The sequence below is a fragment of the Thamnophis sirtalis genome, unplaced genomic scaffold, assembly GCF_051295495.1.
Source record: "Thamnophis sirtalis isolate CommonGarterSnake01/CBP01778 unplaced genomic scaffold, rThaSir2_p1.2 scaffold_8, whole genome shotgun sequence".
Classification (NCBI taxonomy): domain Eukaryota; kingdom Metazoa; phylum Chordata; class Lepidosauria; order Squamata; family Natricidae; genus Thamnophis; species Thamnophis sirtalis.
Window position 1 is genome coordinate 49,835,609 of NW_028261388.1, and position 27,832 is coordinate 49,863,440.

The 27,832-nt window shown below is 42.1% G+C and overlaps 1 protein-coding gene across 4 annotated transcripts in view; it reads right to left on the bottom strand.

The window, feature by feature from the left end:
• The window catches only part of SCAF4 (SR-related CTD associated factor 4), an 84,169-nt gene that overhangs the window by 50,990 nt on the left and 5,347 nt on the right, over nt 1-27,832 (bottom strand). For all 4 annotated transcript variants that reach the window (XM_087721591.1, XM_087721590.1, XM_087721592.1 and 1 more), the window contains exons 2-3: nt 3,252-3,335; nt 2,814-2,858 (exon numbers count right to left, since the gene is read on the bottom strand). In XM_087721591.1, coding sequence (XP_087577717.1) covers nt 2,814-2,858; nt 3,252-3,335 — 129 coding nt within the window. The remainder of the gene's footprint in view (nt 1-2,813; nt 2,859-3,251; nt 3,336-27,832) is intronic.

The following is a 27,832-nucleotide window of genomic DNA, read 5'->3' on the forward strand; positions in this document are numbered from 1 at the left end:
GCCAGGCCTGAGTAGGCCAGAGTAGGCCTGGAGACCTGGGATCTACGCGCTAATTCCGCATCCACCCCTCTGGAAATAGCTTCTGAGATCATGCTGTAAAATTCAGCGGAAAGGCCCAAATCCTGGCCCTCCAGAGGCCTGAGGCCTGCAGCTGTGGGGGTGAACGTGGCAGAGGGCCCAGCGCGTGGAGGTGAACGAAGAGAAGCCCCACTAGCCTCCGAAATAATTGGGGGGGATCGAGGCCCGAAAGCCCCTACCTCAGGAATAGGGCCCTGGGGAAGCTGAATATCAGGAGACCAACCCTGCTCAACGACCCTCACCGGAGATACAGGTTGCTGAATCAGAACCGGAGGGGAAGAAATGGGAGCCCCAGATGCCTTGGGGGGAACCTTGGCCTTGTCCTTGCGCTTGTGCGACTTATCCCGAACAGTAGATGAGGCTCGAGGCCTGCTAGTAGAGGCCCTGGTCGCGGCCCTACTAGGCCCAGGGCTGGCCCCTCCCTCGCCAGGGGAGCGGGGCTCAGAAACTGGCCGGACAGTACCTTGCAATACCGATTGATCAGCCATGATATGAATTTGAAAGAGCTCAATCAGCGAAACAAAGGAATGCAATTGAAAGCACTCGCCAAGAACGCCATGTGGAAGCAGAGACCAAGAGAAGCGACCTCCTCCCTGAGTCAGCAAACTCGAGTGAGGGAAAAGGGAGGGGCGGAAGCAGCGCGCAAACTCAAGCGCGCGGGCAAAATCTGCCTTCTCATCCCAGGCATTACTGCGCATGCGTGAAAAGCGCTTCCAAATAAGGTCACCGGCATCAAAGGCGCGAAATTCAAAGAAACCGCAGGGGAAATTCCCAAACAGCCGATTCATGTAATCCTCCGGCAGCCGCTCCAGCGAGGGCACAAAGGAGGGAGGCGGGGAGGGGGGGAGACCGCTCCGACAAGCCACAGCCTCGGATCTGACCGCGCTCGCGGGCGGGTGCTATCCGGCGTGGAGGGCAGCGCTGGGAGACTCAGCTTCCTTGCGCGCTGAAGTTAAGGGAGGGCAGGCGGAGAACGCCCCACTCCAGCTGTAGCGATCCGATATCCCTTTAAGGGAAATAGCGAGGGAGGAATCGGCTGGCAGCAATCTGCCGCTTTACCTCCAATCCAGCAAGAAATCCACAGTGAAAATCAAGTAAATTCATCATTAACCTTGAAAAATTAGCAATTAATCAAGAGAGCGTTGAAAATAAGTCTCGTAGGCTTTGGACTGAGTAATAGAACTGAAAAGGAAACGGAAGTCCAGTCAGAGGAGGCGTAACTTTGAAATTTGCATACTCAGTCTCAAGGCTAGAAGGCTAAGTTAACCCGTGATTGGATTCCCGGAGCAGCACACAGGAGAAAATATTCCTTTCTTATGCATGAGCTTCTAGCATATTTAAGGGTTTCAAAATGATGCCCAAAATCATGTTTCTATATTTCCAGTAATTTCTCCTAGTGCCTAGGTCACTCTCTCCGAACTATAGTGTCCTCTTTTGTTTCACTACCTGCTGTCTCATTTCTCCATGGACAATGTGTTGCTTTGATGCACCTACTTTCTGAGAAACCAACATCACTAGTTCTTTGCAATGGGCTATGATTCTGTATCTGAGTTTCTAACTTGGAGACTATAGGACCATGATGGCGAACATATGGCACACATGCCACAGATGGCACGCGGAGCCATATTTGCTGGCATTGCTAGCAGCTCCAGCGTTGATTTTTGGCCTTCTGGAGGGCTGGGGGAGACCGTTTCTGCCCTCCCCAGGCTCCAGAGGCTTTCCTGAAGCCTGGAGAGGGTGAAAATGCCCTCTGGAAGCTGGATCCATTTCTGGCTTCCAAAGTGCCTGGGGGGGGAGCCATTTTCACCCTCCCCAGGCTTCAGGAAAGCTTCCAGAGCCTGAGGAGGGTGAAAACTCCCTTCCCTGTGGGGCGGAGTGTCGCATACACATGCATGGGGGCTGCGCACACATGCGCAGGTGGGAGGGGTGCATTGAATTGTGGGTATTGGCACATGTGCACACACAATAGCACACACATGCACAATTTTAGCATGCCTTTACAAAAAGGTTTGCCATCATTGCTATAGGATCACCTGTGGTGGAATTTTAAACAAAATACAAAAGTCATACATGACCAATTGTCCCTCTCTTAAACTTTTCAGTTTAATTTCAAGTATTTTCACATTCTACCTCTTATTCAAATATCTTGTCCTCTTGTCTATTATTTTCCTTGATATGGATAGAGTCTATTTATTTTATTTATTAAATTTCTATGCTGCCCATCTCCTCTACAAGGTGACTCTGGACAGCTCACAAATGATAAAAACAAGTGAAAAATAGATAAAATATTAAAATGAACTGTCATTAAAATGTTATTAAAAACCACTAAAAGCACACCTAAAGATCAAAAAAACAGAAACAATGAGGATTAGATCTTCTTAAAGCCTTCCCTATTGCAAAGGTTACATACAATCCTACATGGTAAGCAGGACTGGAGGTAAGCTGAATGTTCCTATTGGTGGAATAGTGGCATTTATTTGACCAGTTTTTCCATCCACCCAAACAGAATGCTGACAGGGTGTAGACTAAACTATTCCACTTCAAACCAGATCAGAATTGTTAAGGGAAAAGGTTTAACCTCACTCTACACTGCCAGCCTCCACAAAACCTAGGAAATAAAATAATTCCATGATCTGTTCAATATCCTTTCTCAGATGTTATATGTGACAAAATGTTAATATGGAGAAAACTACTGAGTCTTTACAACTTATTTTGAGTTACGTAATTCCACTTACCTTTTTAATAAACTTCTCTACAATTTGGACTACATGTTTGTATAGCTGAAAGGAAAAATTAAATTTATTTTATTTGGGTTTTTTTTCATTCCATAAAATATATAGAAAAATACTATTTCATTTTTACAGGTATAAATTGCAGAGCACTACAATTATAATTAAAAGCAAGATGGAACCTTTTAGGAATTATAGAATTCTTTAAACATCAGTTCAGATTTAACATTAAATTTAAATTAAATTTTTAAAAGAGCTTTACACATACCATGAAGAATACATATTAAAAAGATGAATCCAAATATTCAAGATTTGAAAAATAATGAAAATGAACAAACTCTTGCTTTACATATAAAAGAACATAATAAAATACTACAAATCTTATATTTTGCTATGATAAGCCAATTTTGCCTATGATAGAAAAAATATTCTTTATTAAGTTACCTTAATAGCTTTAATGGCAGCTTTAGTGATGAGAATCATCTTTGCACGAGAAATTGGAGGCTTCATCTCCATCAATGAGAAGAGCTAAAAAAATGTAACAAAATTAAAAATTCAATATTTCTAGATAAAGAAATATGTTATTTACTACACTATGTAATCATTCTAAAATTATAAAACCATTTATTCTGATTTGGAATCTTAATATCTCAATAAGACTGTTCTCTACTTTCATGAAAAGTTTATTACTTTGTAATACTATATATTACCACTCCATTATAAATAAACATTTAACTCATTAGGATAAAAGCGTGTTCTATTTTAGAAATATGCCAAAATCAATTATATTGTCAAGAAAGTAAAGGAAAACTGCTAAGGAGTGTTGATTTTCAAGTTCCTCCTCAATAGCAGCAGATAAAATGACAGAAAACAAGGAAGCCTAAAAATTGTCAATACTTGCACCTACTAAAAAAAAAAAGGAGAGAAGCACAGAACCAAATGTATGCAGATAGCACTTAATGATTTCATTGAACAAGTTAAATGGACAAGATATTTAGAATCACTAGTTCCTCCTAAAAGTAACTACATATAATAGAATAGTTACACAATGGGCTAAAATGACCTTGTACCATCCTCAAAGATATATTGGTGCCATATACTGTTTCTTATTTAAAAAATTCTTTCATTAATGAGCTCAAATGAATTTTGAGTTAGAAAAAAAGAAAAAGAGCTAAAAACTGAACATTTATTTCATGCTACCCTTCGAATATCCCAGATATAGTACAAATAATACAATATAATACAAAATATTCTTAATTTTAAAAAAACTTAAGATCTAGAGAAAAAAGTCTAAGTGTTTAGCATATACTAATATTGAAGTCAAGATAGAGGAAAACTGGTAGAAAAGTAAGTATCTTATTACAGCCCAAGACAAGCATATAAATTATATATTATACTGATACCATTTATATACTACCAAACCAAGTCCAAAAACAAATTTTACCACATTGTAAATAATGGCTGGATTTCCTCTTTCAGGAGAGGTAAAATCCCACATAGGGTGTTAACTGAAACCTACAAGGTATCCACATCAACAGCATTTCCATTTGCTAAGATTCACCCTGAACCTGTTCCATCCTATACAGCTCCTCAGAACTTCCAAGAGTAGGGTCAGGATTTTCATCTAATACCCATAACTCACACCATATAACACACATTCCATAGCTCAACGAAAATTTCAGGTTCTGTATGTTTTTCGTGCATACAAGATAAAGGGTCTGGTAGTAATATTATGATTATGATATGCACAACAATGTGAAATCACAGTTGCCACTTCTTTAGCTGGTATTGGCTTTGATATGCATCAAGTTCTTCACAAGAAGCTAAGATGTCATAATGCATCAGATTAGTATATGTGTGATCCAAGCAGTGTAGACTTTTGTAATTGACAGATGTAAATTTTATCAATGTGCAAATTATCTACGTGCCATCCAAGGTCTTTTTGGTATGGCACCCAGTAAGCGGATAACCACTGGGACCACAGTGGCTGGTTTATGCCATATTCTTTCAAGTTCAATTTTCAGATCTTGATATTTTATGATCTTCTCCAATACTTTGTCTTATAATCTATTATTCCCTGGTATTGCCACATTGATTATCCATAATTATCCAATTCTTCTTTTCAATCACAGTTAAATTCGATGTGATATAAGCCAAAAAAATTGTATTCAGAAATATTTTAACCTGGTCATTTTCAACTACTTTTGCAACTATATTTTCCCACCAATTTTTCATTACTGGAACATGGCAATTTTTATAAATGCTGCAGTGCATCATTTTGGCAACTGTGTTATATTATTTATAACCAGTTTCTATGACACTCTTGCATCAGCTTAATATATGATCTACTGTTTCTTCTGCTTCTTTGCACAATCTGCACCTCAAATCATTTGGTAATTTTTCAATGCCAGCCATTATTTCAAATAGCTTGAACAACCAAAATCAAGCCTTCCTTTTTTTTTTTTTAAAGTTTCCAATTGTAAGTCATTTCCAAGTTTCATCCTTATCTACTTTCCCCTCGTTTGTTGTTGTTGTTTGCAAAAATGGCCCATGTAATGCCTAGGGAGATTCTCAATCATCCAGGTGATGCTTGTCCCAAAGATGCTTTCCAAAAGGCAACTGGACTGGGGTTTTCTTTCTTTTGAAAACATTTTGCTTCTCATCCAGGAAGGTTTTTCAGTTCAGTTCAGACGCAAAACATTTTGAAGAGGAAAAAAACCAAGAACATCCAGATGCCTTTTGGAAAGCACCTTTGGAATGACCATGTATTGCTTTTCTTTGTCACTATTTTTTATTACATTTTTTGATATTCAAGTTTTGTTTCCCTGCACATGCAGTAAGTTCCATTTTTTAACTTGCATCAATGCTTGTTCTTGGCTACCTTTTACATAATCAGCCAATATATACTTTTTTTCGTTGACAGCTTGTTTGACTTAAAGTAACCATCTGCCTCTATGTCTGCAAGGCAGGTATAATCTATCAACATCACTATGGGTGCTATGTAAAGCCAGAATTCCCTAAGTGCAAAAGTAACTTTTAGCCTGTCCTTTCTTATTAAACAGGATGTGTTTGTTTTTCCTGAAAAAATACAATGTTCTGAACCATATTCATAGTTAGGGTTTAAAGTTTTACAATCTTCTTTCATTCCTATCTTACCTGAACTTAAAGTGGTTCAATGGCAAAAACTTTTAGGTACAATCAATGGGCCTGTGCATATTTTAAAATTTCTACAGAAGAAATGTTACCTTTTTTCTCTATTAAAAGGTTCCAAGCATCCTGGAGATCTGGTTTCGCTTACTGTTTTGCAAAAGAAATGTCTCCAGGACATTTTAACTAAACTTAAACTGAGATATGTTGATAGAATTGTTTCTATAGCTAAGAAATTATGGTTAGCAATTCTTCCTACTTCACCTTTACCTACTGGTTGTCTTTATTCTATTTTGGATGAAAAGGTGATTCATATTCATGAATGGTTGAATTTGTCTGCTTCTCCTCCTAGAAATATTTTTCCTTATCAACAGGCTTTAGAAGAATTGATTATGAAAGCACGACGAAGATCTTTGCAATTAATACGTCATGACCTGGGCAGAATAGCTTTCACTTGTACTAAACTTGAACATGAACATTTAATGACTGTTTCTGATTGATATCAAATTGCCTTTTCACACTATCTTGATGATATTCAATATTCTTTACCTAAAGATTACGTTTATGTTTATGTTTATTAAGACTTGTATGCCACCCACTCTCGAGAGACTCAGGGCGGCTTACAGATAAAGCAGGGAGGGGGAACATATAAAAATTAAAAAGTACAGACATTAAAATCATACAACATTCATAACATAAAATGGGGCTGGATAAATCAACAGCCCCAGGCCTGCTGGAAGAGCCAGGTCTTAATCACTTTGCGGAAGGCCAGGAAAGTAGTGAGGGTCCGGATCTCCACGGGGAGATCGTTCCATAGGGCCGGAGCAGCTACAGAGAAGTCCCTCCCCTGGGGGGGTCGCCAGCCGATATTGGCTGGCAGATGGAATCCGGAGGAGGCCTAATCTGTGCGATCTTATAGGTCTCTGGGTGGTAAATAGAATAGAATAGTTATTACAAATATATTGAATCTTTCATTTTATTCTATTTTTACTTGTTCTCCTCTTCCTGAAGCTTTAACAGTGTTCAGAGATGGATCACCTACTTGTGGAGTTGTGGTTGGACGGATGGTCAACAATAGTTTTCTAAATTCACTTCTGTTCAGACATCTGCTCAATGTTCTGAGTTGGCTGCAGTTATTTTGCCTTTGAGATTATTTTCTGATCAGCCTCTTAACTTGATTGTTGATACCAAATATTTTTTCTTGCAATGCAATCTTTTCCTTATGCTTATTGTGCTGTTTCTCTTGAATCTTTTGTCTTTATTTTTATCTTTAAAACATGTTTTGGAAGAACGTGTCTTTCCTTTATATATTGAGCACATTAGGAGCCATTCTCCTTTTCAAAATTCTTTGATGGAAGGAAATAGACAAGCTGATGAGACTCTCAAAGAAGTCACAACTCTTTTTTCAGATCTTGTTGCTAGTCATTCATATTTTCATCAAAATGCTAAATCTTTGGCTAAACAATTTTCTGTTCCTATATCTCAGGCTCGTGACATTGTTCGAGGATGTACTTCTTGTCAACAATTTGCTGTTCCTTTTCCTATGGGAGTAAATCCTCAAGGAACAAAAGCTAATCAAATTTGGCAAATGGATGTCACACAATTTGCTACCTTTAAACCATACACTTATTTACATGCATCCATTGATACATATTCTCATTTTCTATGGGTCACTGCTGCTAGACATGAGCGCACTTTTGATGCAACGTCTTATTGCCTTTCTGCTTTTTCCATAATGGGCCGACCAATTCAATTAAAAACTGACAGTGGTCCAGCGTATACTAGCAAGGACTTTAATTCTTTTTGTCAACAATGGAACATTCAATTGATACATGGAATTCCTTACAATTCTCAAGGGCAAGCTATAATTGAGCGAGCTCATAGCACATTCAAAGCTACATTAACTAAATTAGTAAAAACTGAATCTGGGCCATTTAATTTGAGAAAGATTCAAAAATTGATCTCTATTGCTCTTTATGCATGGAATTACTTAACTTTTTTAGATTCCTTTTAAGACATTCCAGTCAATTTATCCTGTTCCACGACCTCAGGTTATAAGTTGGTCGTGGTTACGCTGCAATTGGGTCATGGTTACGCTGCAATTGAAGATCTGCAAACAAAGCAAGCTGTGTGGATTCCAGACCGGTGTGTTCATCCTTATCATGGAAAAACGAATGAAAGATCCAAGGATGCAACGTCCTCCAATCTTGCCTTGGAATCACATTGAAGATCAACCTCAATTGAAAAAATTCTTTTTTCTTATGTATTGTTTTTTCTTTTGTTTTTTTTCTCCAGTTTCTACTAACTTTGAGACAACTCCTGCTTTTTCTCTTAGTCCTAATCTTTGGATTCGTCATGCTCAATATATGAACCTCCTATGGCTCTTGGTCAAGTTGCTTTTATTCCTAATCTAATTAATTAATCTGCTTTCATTGTTTCACAACTTCAATATATTTCTTCTTCCTGGTTATTCTCTACTCCTCCACATGAATTAAATTTAGTTATATGGAATTAAATTTGGATTAATCAGTTTACTAGAGACTTATGTTTTTGTTGTAATGCTCGTCATAATTGGTTTAATCAACGGTCTGATTACCCAAAAGCTAAACGTATTTTAGATAAAGTAGGGAATTATAGTCATTGTACTCAGAAATATTGGTTATGTGGTACTATTAAAATATCACAAGGTCGTAACACTATACCTAATATGTATCCTGAAAATTTTCCTATTTTTCAAACTGACTCTTCTAATATTGGAACAGGTGGATCAATCTGTGCTGGATGGCAATTGAAAGATCCTGCAATGTGATTTTTCTTTGATAAATATGCAACTAACGTAAACCCTCAGAACTATCAATGTGCTGCCATTGGATATTTGTCTTTACCTGTCCAAATAGGTGTTTCCGGAAGTTTATCAACTCGAAAAAGACATGCAGCCTTGGGATCAAAATGTTTTGATGAAGTCATTATTGATACTCAATTTTCTTCATTGCCTACTTTTGGACGTGCATTAGTTGGAGCCATAACTGGAACTATTACTTTGGGATCATACCCAGGAATAATAGCTCAAGAAAATAGACATTCTATTTTAGGTCTCACATATCGATTGGAGAAATCTATTAATGCTACTGTTGCAATTATTAGAGATTTGCAAAATGAAATTGAAGAACTTAATCAAGATTTAATTCAACAATACTTTTCTATAATTATTTGTTAGCTCGTCAAGGTGGATTTTGTACCTTAGTTGGTCAACGTGCTTTTGCTGTGCATTTTCATTCACTTAATAAAACTATTGAAGATGAATTAACTAATTTATAAGCTTCTATAAAAAATAATGTACATGATGAATTTTCTCCTTATGCTTGATTAACTAATTGGTTACCTGATAATTGTTGGTTAAAACAATTGTTTTTCTATGGTGTGAACATAATCGCATTACTTATACTTTGTTGTTGCTGTATGCAATGTGTTCCTTCATTTTTTGCCATGTTTCGTAAGTCTCTTGCACCTACTTTGAATGTGATTCAAATGCGTGCTCTTGAAAAATCTCGTTTCATCATTAAAAACATAAAGCGAGGAAATGTAGGGTTTTTACAGTGAATCATCTAGATGGTCCTTAGAACTGAGGTTACACGTGTAAGTACAAACTGCAGCAATCTGCAGCAAATCTTTGCTTGTCAGCAATTCTTTGCTGTTGCAGTGTGTTTCCCAGGAATGAACAAGGGCACGGGATGATACAATGTAATAAACCCGTAACATTCACTCATTTGAATGTATAACACTTGATTCATTCAGTGTGTGAGAACATTTACATTCTCACGAACACCAATGATGTAATGACTAATCAATTATTGTGCCTTGGAGACTTGTTAACCAATAATGAAATAACACGTAAAGTAGGTGAGGACTAAGAAGCTGCAAAACTATAAGAATGATGTTTCACGATTAATAATTTTGCTGTTGATTCTGCTGTTGATTCTGCTGTCCATGGAATGCTTTGCTCAATAAACTTCTGTTGGTTCAGCTATCCGTGGGTGGATTACATTCTTTCACCTTCAGCCTCGGGACCCTAATGCTACAATGAGTCTCAAGGGTGGGAGTCAGGCTGATCCAGGGTCCCCTCAGCTGAGTGAACTCTCTGAAGCACCCTCCGCCCAAACAACGCCTCAGCTGAGGCGAAGGAGTCCATCTTGTAATGTTTGATAAATGGTGAAGGCGAGGACTAAGTAGCCACTCTACAAATTTCTGTCTACCGATGCTTGAGTGGCCCAAGCTGCTGTGATTGCTGCACTCCTCGTGGAGTGTGCTGTAATTTGACCTGGTACCCTCCTAGACTGGTGCTCGTATGCCATCGCAATGCAGGCCTTCAGCCATCTGCCAATAGTGGATGGTGACACCGTTTTGCCCATGGAAGTGGACTGGAATGAAACAAAATGACAAAAGGAAGCTGTCCCCTTAATATATCGCTGAATTGCTCTCCTAACATCCAGCTTATGCCACTGCCTCTCAGTGGATGTTGGGTGTTAGGGCAAAAGTCTGGTAAAATGACCTCCTGGGCCCTGTGAAACCAGGAGTTCACTATCGGGAAAAATGGTGGATGTAAGTGAAGAATGAGTATGTCCGGCCAAATGATGCAGAGGTCGGAGCAGACAGAAAGAGCCGCTAGCTCTGAAATCCTCCTGGGTAAGGTGACAGCCACAAGGAATGCAACCTTAAAGGTCAGCAGTTTTAGGCTTGTTGTTTTAAGTGGTTCAAATGGTGATGTAATTAGTGCTTATAGGACAAGAGAGAGTTCCCATGATGGATACCAGTGAATGACCAGTGGCTGCAAATTCACCGCTCCCTTCAAGAAGCTGTGCACTCGACTATGTTGAGAAAGAGGTCAGGTGTAATCACTTGTTAGGATTGTGGACAAAGCCACCACCTGTCGAAGCAATGTGTTTAGTGACAACCCCTTGTCGAGTCCTTCCTGTAGAAAGTCTAGTATGTGAGGAATAGATGCTGAAATCGGAATGACGTCTCTGCCTGACCATCACATGCAAAAGTCAGTCAAGATGGCGCTGTAGATACGGTTCGTGGATTCTCGACAAGCAGCCTGGATGGTGTGGATGACACGAGTGGAGAAATTGCCCCTTTCTAGGATGTTCCTCTCAAGTGCCAGATGGTTAACTGGAGTCACTGAGGGTCTGGGTGCTCCAGCACCTGTTGGCTGTGAGAGACTATGTCCTGGGGAATTTTCCAAGGACTTAAGATTGATAGACTGATCAGATCTGTGAACCTCCTGCATCATGGCTTTGGAGTGAGTCCCATCTTAATGATTCACATGAGCCTTGGTGGCCACGTTGTCTGTCAAGAAGAGAACGTGCTAGCTGGTAAACTGGTTCCAGAACTGATGAAGAGTCAGGTGGGCTGCCTTGAGTATCAGCCAATTGACACTGTTCTCTAACTCCTCCTGCGACCATCAGCCCTGCATGAGTTGACCCTGGAGATGGGCTCCCCAACTGAACAGGCTGGCGTCTGAGGTTACTGTAACCAGGCCAAGCTCCTTGCAAAGTGAGCCTTTCATTACGGTTTGGCAAGTCCACCAAAAGAGTGACTGGCGTACTGTATGGGGTAGCTGTATCCTGGAGTTGGAATTGCTTCTGTGTTCTCTCTGATGGGGTAAGAGAAGCCACTGTAACAGTCGGGTGTGCAGACATGCCCATGGCATGATTGTGATGCAAGAAATAATCTTCCCCAACAGATGGGAAAGGGTGATATGGGGCACTGCATTTGTCACTGCCACTAGGCATCGCCACAGCCCCTAGTTGGATCCATTGACGCTGTACCACATCCATGAACAACTGAGAGGAAGGGACTATATCCTGTTTCGCTGGAGGTTCACTTTGATCTTTTGGATCTTTGGGAGGTTCTGAGGAACTACTAGCACCCCCTATATTGGTAATAACTTTTGCTTTATGAAGCAGGGATTTGAAAAGGACTTGTTTGAAAAGGCCAGTGAAGGCAGGTCTATCCAGGGCCAAACCCTCGTCCTCCGATAAGTCTTGATCAGCAAATTCATCTTCTCACTCTAAGGAATTCTCACTAGGGCCTGAAGGCCTGGGAGAATGAATCTCACTCAAGGATATCAGATCCTCCTGTTCCCTAAAAACCTAACCTCTCACGGGGGCAACTGTTTCCAATTAGGTGGGGTTCAGAAAGCTCCTACGTTAGAATGCTGCCTCAACCCCCTGGATAATGGCCTCTGAGATGTAATCTTGCAGCTCTTGGCTCAGACCTGAACCCTGAGTTTCTGCAGCACAGAGACCTGATGCACTGCCGAAGGCCCAGGTTCCTGTGGCACATCATTGTAATCTTCCCCTGAAGCAGCTAGGCAGGCAAAGGGTGTAAAGTCCTCCTCAAAACATGCACGCTGGAGCAACTGAGGATCAGTTAGGTTTTCAGGCAGAGAAATCTGGGTCTCATCAGCTTGCTGGGGCAGGGTGGCAGCCTTATGGGAAACTGCCCTCTGAGAGCCTTTTGGGGTTTTGCAAATTGCTTCTCAAGGCATCTAATGACCTCCCTGTCCTCCAGCCCGACTTGCTTGTTATAGCACCTTTAGAGGTGGAAGCTATGGAAGGTTTCTTGGAGCTGGCCTTGGCCTTCTTGGAGCCCTGTGTCCCCTGGTGGCTAGAGGACGCCTGAGACGTGGAAGATTTCCCTGTTTGGCGATCAGCCATCTTGCCAAGAGCTATGAGAGTAGATTTAGGGGCCAAACTCACCACCTCTCTTACGATTGATTCTGCTGCTCTGGTTATAGATGCTGAGGCTCTGCAGAACGTGATTGAGATTTCGGATAGAGGCCCTGCAATTGAAGACCTCAGATGAGTGTCCTGTAGCTAAGAGCAAAGCCTTAGTAAGACTTCAATTAGCACCACTGTGTGGACACTACAATCTCCTGCCGAGGTCTAGGGCATGCTCAGGCAATGGCAGCCCCACCAATGGCCCCCGCTTGATCTCTAAGCTGTTTGCTGCCCTTTCTGCTCCCTCATGACAAAATGGCCCTGCCAGTGATTCAAAATGGCGTCAATGGATTAGTGACTTGGCACGAACTGAGGCTAGCCCACGCTGCTCCAACAAGGCTCCTGGCTGCCCCACATTGTTCTAGCTAGGCTTTTGGCTCTGTGGGCTGCAACTAGCAGCCAAAGGTATTGTTGCGCTGTTACCTCAATCCGCGATGACTGAAAGCAGAAGGATCCCAGGCTAAGAAAATTCTAACTCAGTCATCGCGCAGACAGGCAGAGGTTAATACATTTGGAGAATACATTTTTCTAAGGTCTATTTCTACTCTATCAACTATGTTAATGCAGCTATTAAACATAAATAAAAAGAAGTAAACAATTGCAGAAAAAACAATTGCTACCAACCAGCCTTCCATCGAAGAACTGTATACTGCCCAAGTCAAAAAGAGGGCTGTAAAAATAACTAGACCCCTCACACCCTGGACATAAATTGTTTCAACTTCTACCCTCAAAACGACGCTATAGGGCACTGTACACCGGAACAACTAGACACAAGGACAGTTTTTTCCTGAATGCCATCACTCTGCTAAAAAACTAATTCCCACAACACTGTCGTATTACCTACTAAGATTGTATTACTATTATTTTTTTCTAAGTGCTATTAAAACACTGAACTTCAGATTCAATAGTTTTCCCCAACAATTTACATAAAGGTAAGCCAAATCCACCTTTCCTTATGGCCCTTCTATTTTTACTGTTGACTCTACCATTTGGCGTTTCCTCTGCCAGCAGTGGTTAGTTCTTATGACTCCTGAAAGTTGGATGGAAGATTTTCATTCTAGTGTTCCTATGTAAGATTTTACTTGAATATACTGTTTTATACTTTTATTAAAAATGTTGATGCCTTTTTAGTAAATTTGTTCAGCAATTAAACAATTCATAAAGCTCATAATTGGATTTCTTTTTAATACCCTACAATTTTATTGTTGAATTTACATGGTACCAATTCAGATGCACAATGAACAATTCTACTTTTAAAACCATCTAATTTATTCCCACTGCTTAAAAGCCATTTATATTTTCAACTGTTATGGTGTTTATAATTCCTCTCTATTCCTGGCCTTTTCCTGAACATGAGAGGCAAATATGTCTTATTTTTCAGAATTGAAGTAATGGTAAACAATGAAGTCAGTTCTTAGTTTTAGTCCAAACTATTTAATTTTTTTATGGATTACAATTGACAAAACCCCAATTATTTGAGAGTATTCCTGTATATTTGCAATAGTGGTGAGTATCTGTAGCTCAGTTGTAGGATGAGGGTGAAGGACAGCCAGAATTCTCCAACCTCTAGGAATAGCAATAGCCCACAAACCCACAGCCACACTCCACCAGGAATTATCCAGAATCAAAAGATACAGAAGGATGAAAGAAACAGTGTAATCTACAAATCAACTGTAACAATTGCAATTGTTGGACAAACATCACATCAATTAAAAACCTGGATCCATGAACACAGGCAGTCAGTCAAATGCCACGATCAAAAATCCTTAATCTCTACCCACACTGAATCAAGCAGCACCTGTTTGATTGGAGCAGTACAAAAAACAACGGCTAAACTACACCCACCACACTTGTGAGTTCATTGAACCCTGGTACTCCATAAGCAATTCCATCAATAGACACACTGACATCCAACCAGCCTATGAACCCCTCAGGATCCAAATCAACCACACGATCCAACCAGAGACAGCACCAACCCTCAACCAACCCAACCAACCCCCCCTAACTAATTTAATACATTCAAATTCAATTTGATTACTCATTTAATTACTTTTTATTCCATTCATTCTTTTACAGGTTCCTTCTTTAGCTCTTTTAACTTACTTGAAAGCTATTATTTCCATCAAAATTAGTCTGTATTTTCTCTACCACTTCACCAATCCTTTTTCTCTTTGACATTGAAAATAATTGAAAAAATATTTTTTCATATACATTATTCAATATTCTTTGAGTTTTTGCAAAAAGTCTTATATGGATTTTTTCTTCCATAACCTCCTTGATTTTATCAAGCTACTAAAATCTTTTTTCATATCTCCCATTATTGCAACTCCCACATATTTCTGTAACATAATTGTTTTTTATTTAGATTGGGTGTTGGTCATTACCTGATACGCTCATTCTCTCTGAAGTGGAAACAGCAGCCAGACTGGGTTTGCTCTGTCCAGTAACCAATTGGACTGAGTCTACAATCTGTAATATCATCATGCACTGGTGGCTTCTCCCAGTTCTAGACGGAGACTGTAGACTCATGTGAGAATTGAGAAAAAGGGTGTTGGTACTTACCTGATATGCCTCTTCTCATAGTGGGGGGAGGAGTATCCAGAATGGGTTGACCTTGTCCTCTCATGATTGGATGAGTCAGATAAGCTCTTTGGGCAACGCCCCCTGGCCAGCAGGCCCTCCCAGATTTGACGAAGAGCTCCATCCGACTCGTTGCACCATTCACTCCAGACTCTTAATTCAGTTCTTAGCTTTTATCGTCTTCAACATCAATATTTATATAACTTCATAAAACCGTGAACATAAAACTTAGTCGTACAAACATAGTCGGGGGGGGGGACTGGATACTCCTCCCCCCACTATGAGAAGAGGCCTATCAGGTAAGTGCCAACGCCCTTTCTCCATAGTGAGGGGGGAGGAGTATCCAGAATGGGACGTACCAAAGCCAGCACGTCCCTAGGGAGGGAGACCCAAGAGGCCCCATGTCCCCCGCTCATGCCAGTTGAGGCGTGGGCCCCGCCCTGTGAACCGCCTGCAACGCCCTGCGTCCAAAGAGGCTTCTGCTGAGGCAAAAGAGTCCAGTTTATAGTTCCTAGCAAAGGGAGAGGGGAAAGCCCACGTGGCTGCCCTGCAGATTCCGGCCAGGGCTGTCTGCGTGGCCCAGGCCCTGGACGTGGCTGCGCTCCGTATGGAGTGAGCTGTGATATGATTGGTGTCTGTAAGCCCTGCGATTGGTATGCAGTGGCAACGCAGGTTTGCAACCACCTACTTATTGTGATGGAAGTCACCCTGTTACCTAGGCCCCTATTTGGAAGGAGACAAACAGAGCTTCGGATTTCCTGTCTGGCCTGGTTCTCCTGAGGTAATCCTCAGAGCCCTCCTTACGCCCAGAGTGAACCACTTCTTTTCCAACGGGTGGGAAGTGTCTGGACAGAAGTTGGGCAAATCAGTTCCCGGGTTTGATGGAAGAAGGGGCCCACCCTGGGGATGAAGGACGTAACCCCACTCTGTCTTGGTGGAAGAAGCAGAGATCCTCCCCGGTGGACAGAGCTTGCAGTTCATATATCTGCCTGGCGGAGGAGATGGCCACCAGAAAGGCCACCGTGAGAATCAGGAACTTAAGGGAAATTGTTCGTAAAGGCTCAAATGGAGCGCCTATTGGAGCGTCCCCACCCTGTGTAAGTCCCAGGAATGGTACCTGAATGCTGTGTGCGGTTTGGGGTTGGAAGCTCCCTTGAGGAATTGCCTGACCATAGGATGGTGAGTCAAGCTCTGGCTCCTGCCACGCAGGAGAACTGGCGAGATGGCTGAAACCTGTCTCCTAATTGTGTTAGAAGCTAACCCTCTGTCCAGCCTGGAGGAGGTCCAGAATCTGAGGCACTGAGGCCTGGCTAGGATTGTGCCCCAGGGAATTACACCATGAGGCAGAGGCCCGCCACATGGAGCCATAGATACGCTCTGTGGAGGGTATGCGGGCAGTCTGGATAGTCTGCATCACCCTGGGGGGAAGAGGTCTTTCCCCAGGATGCTCCGCTCAAGAGCTAAGCAGTCAGCTGGAGCCATTGAAGGTCTGGGTGCTCCAGCGACCCTGGTTAAGGGATATCCCCTCCTGGGGGATTCTCCATGGCCTCTCCGCTGAAGCGACTGGAGATCTGCAACCACAGCCTCCAGGGCCAGTGAGGCGCCAACAGAACCCCTTCCGCCCCCTCCCAAAGGGTTTCCCATATGACCCTGGGAATCCGACAAGGCATACCGACAACCCCTGGGCCAGGGGCTTCGTAGATCGTCTGCCCCTTCAGCCCCCCCATGTCTGGTACCTGGAGAAGAACCTCAGGAGCTGGGCGTTGAGGGGCGTGGCGAATAAGTCGACCTCCAGGCGTCCAAAGCACTCTGCCAGCTCCTTGAAGATTGTTGGCTGCAGCTTCCGCTCCAAATTGTCCCCTTGGTCCGGCTGAGCCAGTCGGCTCAGATGCTCCCCACCCCTGCTATATGGTCTGCACTCAGCGAATGTTGTCTAAATTCATAGGCTATCTGAGGTGCTTCTGCGATCTCTCACCACTTTCTAAGTTTGTGGTGGGTTCTGGCATGGGGGCCAGCCTGTCTGACCCTTTTTCCCCCCCGGCCATAAGGGTGCTATGATTCTCTGGCTAGGATTAGCGCAGAGATATTTTGAATGTAAACACAGACGGAGTTTAACGGGCGGCCACTAGAGTGCATGTAAAGATGAAGTGAGGGAAGCCAAGCTCACAATAAAGGCCTGCCACAAAGGTAAAATAATAATAATAACAAGAACCACAACAACAATAATAATAATAAAATAAAATACAATACAAAAGGGGGCATCTTCCCGCCTGATAAAACCAAGAAAGATTAAGGAAACGATTGGTCCCTTGCTGGGAGAAAGTGGCCCGAAGCTGACAAGCAGCAGGGGTAAGGCAGAACTATTTAACTCGTGCTTGGCATCTGTCTTTACCCAAAGGGATAAACAATCCAACCTATCAAGAACAGCGCCCCAAATTCAGATTAGGGACCCAAGATGAGATAGGGAAGAAATGGTAGCCTGTCTATCTTAGGCAAAGTCCAATTCCCAGGACCGGGTGGGTTACACCCCAGGGATCTGAAGGAACTGGCGGACGAGATCTCCAAACAACTGAAACTATATCTATCAGAGATCCTGGAGTACCGGAGAACCACTATAGAATTGCTGATGTGATTCCCCCCTTCAGAAAAAGAGAAAAACAGCTCAAGAGCCCAAAGCCAACATGGGTTTGTTAAAAACAGATCATACCAGACTAGCCATATTGCCTTCTTAGGTACGGTGACAACCCTAGTGGACCATCGGAATGCCATTGATATAGTTAACTTGGACTTCAGCAAGTCCTGATAAGGTAGACCATAACCTACTGCTAGATAAAGTAGAAGAATGTGGGTTAGACATAGTCACACCAGATGGCTTGGTAACTGGTTGGCCAACCGCACACACCTGTACTTCTCGATGGAACTGCCTCTTCATGGAGGGAAGAATGCAGTGAGTGCCCCAAGGCTCTGTGTTGAGCCCAGTACTCTTCAACATCTTCATCAGTGATTTGAACGAGGGTGTTAGGTGTGTAAGCTAACAGTTGGGTTAGCAAAATATATGCCATGATAGTAGTACTGTTTCTTTAAGAACTGCTGTTGTCTCAAGCGGTCCTAAGAAGGAGCCGGTATGACGGTTAGCTCTCTGTTTGTTAAATGCTGATTTGGGGGGGGGGACTCATCAGGTTTGCAGATGACCCCAAACTGGCAGGAATAGCCAACACTCCAAAGTACAGGCTAAAGATACAGAAGGATCTTGATACCCTTGAACATTGGGCACTGCCTAGGAAAATGAGATTCAATGAAGTAAGGTCTACCTTTAGGCAACGAAGGTGAAGTGCACAGGTACAGAATACCTTGCTCCACAGTAGTGCCTCTGAAGGGGATCTAGGAGTCCTAGTGGACAACCCCTTTAATGTGAGTCAGCAGTTGTGCAACAGCTGCCAGAAAGAGCAACACAGTTTTTGGCAGCATAAACAGAGGAATAGAATCTAGCTCCCATGAAGTGTTAATCCCACTTTATAAGGTCTTGGGAGGCCACACTTGGAATTCTACACTCAGTTTGGTCACCATGATGTAGAAGGGATGTGGAGACTCTAGGGAGAGTGCAGAGAAAGGCAACAGAGGGGATCAGGGTACTGGAGACTAAAGCCTATGAAGAACGATTGCAGGAACTGGGTAAGTCTAGTCTACTGGAAAGAAGGACTAGGGGAGACGTGATAGCAGTGTTCCAATATCTCTGGGGTTGCCACAGAGAAGAGGCTGCCCGACTATCCTCCAAGGCACTTGAGTGCAGAACAAGAAGCAATGGGTGGAAACTAATCAAGGAGAGAAGCAACTTAGAACTGAGGAGAAATTTCCTGACAGTTAGAACAATTAATCAGTGGAACAACCTGCCTCCAGACGTTGTGAAAGCCCCAACAGTGGAAGTTTGTAAGAAGCTGTTGGATGGCAATGACAATAGCAATAGCAGTTAGATTTATATACCGCTTCATAGGGCTTTCAGCCCTCTCTAAGTGGTTTACAGAGTCAGCATAATCAACTATAGTAATGATAGCCATTTGTCTGAAATGGTATAGGATATCCTGCCTGGGCAGGGGATTGGGCTAGAAAACCTGCAGGTCCCTTCCCATTTTGCTATTGTATTGCATAGTATTGTATTGCATTGCATTAGCCGTTTGCCTAGTCACCCCCACCCTTGGAAGGTCTTCAGGGGTAATCTGTAACCTGATTAGAGGCTCCATTGGGAGCTGCACTTTAGCAGCCGGGCTGAATATTCCCCCCCCCCAGTGTTTTTCCAGGCTGCAGGGGGGCTGCCGGCTTGGGATTAACAAAACAAAACACAGCTTTTGCTATTGAGGCTAGTCAGCCTCTCGCCCCTCCCTCTCTGTCTCCTAATTAAAGGAGAGTGTTCTTAAGGGGGAAGCAAGAATTAGCCACCCAAAAACACAGCTTTGCTACTGGGGCTAGTCAGCCTCTCGCCCCTCCCCCTCTGTCTCCTACTTAAAGGAGAATGTTCTTAAGGGGGAAGCCTTCTCCTGTTACTTGGCAGCCAGAAAAGGTACAGGGGGGGGTGGTTCTTCCTGCAAGCCTTGTGGCAGCTGCCTCTGTGATTCATCAAGGAGGTAGGCTTGGGGGGGGGAATTGATCCACCGCCTGCCTCTTTAACTCCTTGATAGGCCTCCTTTTGGCCCTTTGCTGCCTCTCTCGCTCTTGGCTAATGCCTCTGCGATCGTCTCTCACCTTTCTAAGGGCTCCTCAAGTGGTGGTTGTTGTCCTGCCGGCCTCCTGAGCTGCTGGGGGCTGCCATCTTGGACCACGTGGTTTCAAGATGGCCCCCCGGCTCCAAATTCAAAAGGCTCCTCTTTGCTGGAGCACATGGAAATGGCTTTTGCCTTTGCAGGCTTGCCATGCAGCTGCCGCTCGCCTCCCGCAGCTGTTTCTGAGCCTTTCCGGCTCTCACCTTGTCCACTGGTGATAGCTGCCAGCACAGGTTTTCCAGGTCATTTTAACAACCCTCGTGGCTCAACCTCTGAGGGGAGTGGAGGAGCGCTTCTGCTCCTGAGAAGCCTCTGCATCAAGGGCTGCCTCTAGGAGGCATGTGTGCCCGGTTCTCCTGCTTGCCCGGCAAGCGTCCTCACTGAGTGACTCCGTCTCACTCAATGGCCAGGGCAGCGTGCTGCCCCAGAGGGCTTGTGGCAGTCCAGTCCTTGCAGGAGGAGGCTGATGTAGGGAGGCAGGATTCGCCGGGTCCAAGTTTATTTTCCTTAATCCTTTGTAAATTACTGGAGGTCCAGAGTGGTGCATCCTTTCCCTTGAGTGGGATGAGTCAAATCTGGGAGGGCCTGCTGGCCAGGGGGCGTTGCCCAAAGAGCTTATCTGACTCATCCAATCATGAGAGGACAAGGTCAACCCATTCTGGATACTCCTCCCCCCTCACTATGGAGAAAAAAAGAAATGCATTCTCTCCTTATGTACCATTTCTTGGTCAGACTAAGACCAAAAACACGATACCAAAGGAAGGGCTGTCCACTAGAAAGTGGAAATGATGGTAAAAATATGTTAAGGGACATGAGCTTATTGCAGCACTCTGCAACCAAAGGCTACATTAGCTGAAGCACACTTGTCTAATTTGTAGTGGCGTATGAAAGCTGTAAGAGATGTCCATGTGGCCGCCCGGCAAACTTCCTAAATGGATGCCTGAGTAGACCATGCCACTGTGGTTGTCGCACTCCTGATAGAGTGGACCGTAATGTTTTGTGGAACCTGTAATGACTGAAGTTCATAGGTTAGTTTATTGCAGGCTCTAATCCATTGACCCAGGCTTGATGGTGAGGCCTTGGTCCCCAAAGATGTCTGGCGGAAAGAGACAAAGAAGCCTTCAGAACATTGAAGCAAGGCAGTGTGGCTGATATAAATTCTAAGAGCCCTGTGTACATCAGGGGTGTGCCATTTGCACTCCAGCTGAAGTTGAGGAGATAGACAAAAGTCTGGTAATGTCAATTCTTGGGTCCTATGAAACCTGCTGTTGATTTTTGGTATGTAGGCAGGATCCAGGCATAATACAACCCTGTCAGATGAAATATGCATAGATTGTGTCTTACTGACAGGGCTGCAAGGTCTGAAACATGCCTGGCCAATGTTATGGCCACCAGAAATAAAGTTTTTAAAGATAACAATTTCAAAGATGTTGATCGTAATGGTTCAAATGGCTGAGGTGAGAGCCTCTAGAACCTTAGGCAAGTCCCAAGTTGGGTACCTGTGGATGAAAGGGGGTCAGAGGTTCGAGGAACCCTGGAGGAATCTCTGCACCAGTGGGTGAACTGAAATATGTTCTGTAGAGGAACAGTCCAGAATGGAAGACAAGGCCACCACTGTGTTTGGAGTAAGGCCAATGGGGTGCCAAAAGGAAGAGTTCTGCCTCCTGTTCTAACATCCTGCGCACCACTCTTTGGATGAGTGGAAGGGGCGGGAATGCATATAGCAGGCCCCTGGCACCTGAGGGCGTCCACCCCTTCTGCGTTTGGGTCCACGATCCTCGAACAGTACCTGGGGACTTGATAGTTGGCCGATGTTGCAAAAAGGTAGAGAACTGGCAGATCAAACCGGCGGGTGAGTAGATGGAAGATGTCTGGATGGACACTTCACTCCACCTAGTCTATCATGGATCAGCTGAGCCAGTCCGCTTGGACAATGGAGATGCCCGATATATGTTCCGCCATGAGAGATGCTTGATGTGATTCCGCCCAGTGACATAACAGGTTGGCTTGCTGCATCAGAGGCCAGGACAAAGTCCATCCCCCCCTCATCTGTTAATGTGCGCCTTGGTAGTGGTGTTGTCGGTTAGGACTAGGATATGATTGTCCTGTACCAAGCGCTGGAACTGTATCAAGGCAAGGCAGACTGCCTGCAGTTTGAGATGAGGAAATCGCCCTTCCTGACCCAGAATGGTGTGGAGGGAGTGCATTTTTTTCCCCAAAAGTTTTTATTTTTTGAATAAAAAACAAACAAAATCATCCTCCATTACAAATTGTAGAAAGTGTGTCAATTGGTTACAAAGTGTTTTGGTGCATCTCTTCCACAGTCATCACCTCTGATTCATATCAAATTATCTATTTTACATCACATATATCTATATATGTTGTTATCGCCATACCTCATCCTTCATATGACTATAGTTGTTTTAACGTCCCTTTATAACATTCCACATAGTGGCATTCCCTTATCTATTTTCAATATCATCTAACATCTAACCACATTATACATTTATAACACATTCAAAATCAAAAATTAATTATGTTTAATAACAAAAATTTTAAACCTCTTTTCTTAATCATTATTTACAATTTACAATTTTTCCCCTTTTTTCATCATTTACATTTTTTACCAAGTTTCCTCTTATCAAACCAATACATACATACATACATACATACATACATACATACATACATACATATTATTATCCTTTATCTAACTTTATCCATTAACACTACATTTTTAACAATGCTCTAATTTTAGCAAAAAAATTAAACCTCTTTTATTAATTATTGTATACAATTTATATCCAATTTTCCATTTTATCATGTCAATACAAATAATCCTCTTGTCATTATTCTTAATATTTTATCAGGACCCAATAGTAACTTAAGACCTTTACTCTCTGATGACAGTTCAGAGCATACAAACTGTCAGTTATGTAAAAATTAGGGATGTACAAAAAATAAATGAAAAAAAACCAGTTTTCAGTTGAAGCTCTCTCTCCAATGCTATCTTGCTAAACTCTCTCTCCAATGCCCTCCAGTGCTAAAATAACCTGAACTCAAAATGGCCACATCCAAGTACAGTACTGGATATCTGTTTTGAACTAAAACTGATGTTTGAAGCATTTCTAGGATAGTCAGAATAGTATCATACTACTTCTAGTAATAACAGAACAACTCAGATAAATCCCTAAATTAACTGTTTAAATTCAAAACATGTTGTAGGTTCCTCCTATCCTGCATTACAGATAGACATGGAATACAATTAAGTGTTCAAATTTTCATAAGCAATACCATGATATTTTACTGGTTTGTTGAATAGATAGGGCCATTTTTTTTAAAAAAAATGTTATTAATGTCTGACGTCCTTCTATGAGATGGTGACAGACTCAGACAAAAGACCAAACAATTTTGTTCCAAAAAACTAGAAGAATTATATCATAAAAATATATTTTAAAATTTTTTTTTAAAGAGTATGGTTGCAGTTTCTTATTCCAAGAATAATTCTTAAGTTGTGTTATGGTATTTTATTCTCTATCAAAGTGCCTCCAATTCTGTAACACAGCCACTTACACTTCGTTATTCTATATTGTGAAGACAAAATCGCTAATTTATCTATATAGCAAGATGTCTTCATTAACTAAAACTGTAAGAACTATTTCTTTCTGAGCCTTTGATCTCCTTCCCATTCCTTCTCATCCAATCTGCTGTAGTCATAAGGGTGCTAAATGAAGATTGATGCCTTCTTTTTTACTTCTAAAAACTGTATCTACTAAACCAACTCACTAGACTATTCAGATTGTTCAATTTTACTAGTAAACTGTTTTAATCATATAAATGTTATGATTGGATATAAAAGGCATTGGCTGGGACTGGCAAATTGAGCTTGTAGTATTTAATATAGGGAGAGACCAAAGACTATGTTGCCATTCTGAAAAAGTTCAGTGAAGGGTTAGTGAAAAGAGAAGAGTACAATAAGTAAGCTTCTACTCAAGCTGGTGTTCACTGGAGGGTTACCAGATGGTGGAGAAAAAGTTAATGAAAGGAAAGGCTTCTAAGATAGCTCTTCTGATGGCAAATGTGTCCTATTGTTTCTTTAGAATTGTAGTTGAATCCTGTGTTCAATCATATATTAAATTTACTTTGGGATTCATTTATAATACCATAGAGGCCAATTTCCAAATAAGACATCTGGTGTATAGTAGTGGATGAGTTCAAAACAATAGTACAGTGAAGTTTTTAAAACCAGTTGGAGGTGACATAAAGGAAACCTATGAACAAAGTGACATGCAGTCCCCAGTTTACATATCCATTCCATTCTAAGAATTGTTGCACAAATCTGTTTTTTGCAAATTAAATTACCATATGCACCGTGTATACTTGTTACACTTGCGTATGCACAAGAAGCCAGTTATATTTTATAAATTTTCCATTGCTTATGGGAAAAAATCTATAAAATTGACCTAGGACTTATATAAATCAGAGAAGATCTGTATGTGAAAAATTGAAGCTGTGACAGACCAAATCTTCCTCCTTTGCTAGCAGCAAAGATACAATTGGTGATTTCATATGTTTGGACTACTGATGTTCAGCAGAATAGGCTAGGTCAGGGGTATCAAACTGGCAGCCCATTGGCTGGATGCATCACGTACAGCCATGCTCACCCCAGCGCTGTGAAGGAGAAAAAGTCATGAAACATCACATGACTGCAACTTGCTGCCACGAGTTTGACATCCGTGAGCTAGGTTGTAGCACAGTATTTGTAAGGCCTGATATTTAACCTACAAATCGCAACTGTAACTACTTCAATTCTAGATGAAGCTGGATTTCTGAGGAGGTGCAACAGAAGTTTGGGGGTAATTGAATCAATACTAAGTTCCAAAATCTTGAGCTACAAATCACCCTGATGACTTCTGCCCTCTTCATTTAAGTTTTGGGCAGAATACAAACTAAGAAGGAGAGCAACAGAAAGGCCTTGAGTGGAACTTTGAACTATAAGAAGTTCAGTGCACCTGAGGCTATGATTCCCTCCATAGAAAACCACAGGATGAACTGGTTACTTCCTTGGCAATATAACCTATACTTGTACACTGGGAAATATTAATGTAACTTTAAATAATGTAGGATTAGGTCATCTAAAAGTGCTTCTTGTCTGAACCACCCTTGCACTAATTTTGCATTTCTCCCCTCCTCACTTTAAAGTCTCCAGAAAAGTAAGTGAGGTCCCTTCTGAAACACTTCTTATGCTTTCCCCCCACCTGCGGACTGAGTTACCTAGACTGAGGATCAGACTGTTGCCTAGACTGAGGATTTCCTCCTACCTCCCAAGATCACTCCCACATACCATTACATTAGCTCAACCAATCTGTCATTCAACTTCCAATATGCTCTACTGAGAGGGAGAGGAGATGAGGCTCTATCTAGAGGACTCCCTCAATATAAACCAAAACTCTTTGGCAACTGATATTCAAGTTGTACTGTTGTCTATCGGGACAATTTTGTGCTAATGATACAGTAATTCAAACACACCCAAATGCTCAGCATCTATGTATCACATAGCCAGGCAGTCAGTATCCCAATACTGAAGGCTGGTATCACACGTGACTAGGATGAATGGGAATGTTTCCCTATGACTTTTACTATCTAGAATTTTGAACTTACAGCATACTAAGGGAGAAAGAAACTGAAACAGTAGAACAGTGGCTCCCAACCTTTTGGGCACCAGGGACCAGTTCCATGGAGAGGTTTTTCCGCAGACCGGAGGGGGCGTGGTTTCATGTGCTGCCTGCATCCTGCAAATGGGACTTCGCTTGTTTGTGCAGCCTGATGCCGGTCCCTGGACCAGGGATTGGAGAACCCCTGTAGTAAGGGTGTAATGAATAGCACCAAACAAAAATATGGGTAAAACAAATTGAAAATGCTACGTAACAGCTCGGTTAGATTTAAAATGAAGCATGCGAAAGCAGCAGCCCTTAATCAGAAAAAAATTGAAAGCCACTATCAGAGATATCCATAGTCCAATAGCATTCACAGCAAAATACTGGCTCTGCGTCAGCCCTGCTCAGACACTCACTAATAGAACAAAGAACTCATTAATGGAAAAAGTAGGTAGCTGGACATCCAAACTCAAACGACTCTGCCAAGCATAAGTTCAGTGGAACTTTTGCTCAGCTCTCTGCTGCGATCACCTTCTTAAAAGGCAGTGTCATCCATTGCACAACCTATGGACGATCCTTAGCCATGGCCATGAACTATGCCGATGCATAATTTCATGAAGGTCTGGATTTGTAAATTAAAAGAATGACCTGTCAAATAAATTCAATGCAGTCATCACTTTTTACTTTCTTTAGTTTCCTAGCATTTGAGAGACGTGCAAATTGATCTAAACTCTGAGACATGCCCGGCCCGGCTGTGACCGATGCGCCGCGTCATAATGGGCTCCAGAAAAAGGAGGGAACGCCGTCTCCTCTATTGTGAAGCACACTAAATTTAAGTGTGCTGCACAAGGCCCAGCAAGAGTAGCGAGCAGGCCATGGAGGTGCTGAGAGATGAGAAAGAGAAAAGGAGAGAAAAAGAAATAAATGAGAAAATGATGGAGGGAGAGTATGAGAGGGGGGAAAAGCGAAACATGAGAGGAGGGAGGGAGAGCAATTTCCCACAGAAAACACCCAGAGCCACAAAACCCAGATAGGCATGGCTGGGGCAGGTCATGGGACTGAGTAGAAGTGACTACTACAGATTTTGTGGCTCCCAGGATTTTCTTTTCTGTGGGAAACAGGTCCAAATGACTCTTTGAGTATTTAAGGTAGCAGATCCCTGCTCTAAGGGGAAGATGGTGCATTAAAAATGTAAGCCCAGAAATTTGAATGTCTAAAACCTTTAGTGGACTGGGTAAAGACAAAGCACACCAAAGATCCTGAATGCTAGGCAGTCCAAGGACAGCAGCACTGTGATCATGTACAACTTGCATTGCACATCCACAGAGAAGATTGGAGTCATTTTATTTGGGTAACAAAAGATGACTACATATTGGGAATCTTTTTGTGGGACTGGTTTTTTGACAGTAAGTTGGAACATTTAAAAATTCTAACATAATCTGAGAGGCTTTGGGTGAATAAACAAAGCCTGTTCCTTAGGACATCATTTTGTTACAGTTAGTCCTCACTTAATAACAATAACCGAGCTTGCAATTATGGTCATAAATAGTGAGAGCCCTAAGCAGGTCATTACGTGACTGCATCCAATTTTACATCCTGTTCTCTGGGACTCATTAAGCAAACGCAATGGTTAAGCAAACTCATTGTTCATTATGGACCATTTTTTGCCAGAACCAGAAGTATACAGTGGTTTCAGTTTGGGGGTGCAAATTACAGACACCACAAATGGCCATGAGGGCAGGTTGCTGAGCACCAAAAATTCAGTCATATGACCAGCAGGGCCTCTTACACATGTTTCCAACCAATATAGTACTGAGCTTTTTTTGCCAATTGGGCCCACAATACTTGTTTACATCGATCTGTCTTGCTTTAGGTCTCTTTTATGGATGTTCTTTATCAAGTGGGATCCAGTCTATCCATCTGCCATCAGTTCTTCTTCCTATGTGATCAGCCCATTTCCATTTCAGTTATTTTGCTCTCTTAATCATATTGTATAATTTTTTTCTAATCCATATGCAGGTCTTTTTATCTTGTCTTGTAATGCCGAGCATTAATCTATCTTTAGCTATTTTAAGAGTTATAGTTTTGGTTACTTTGCTAACAAT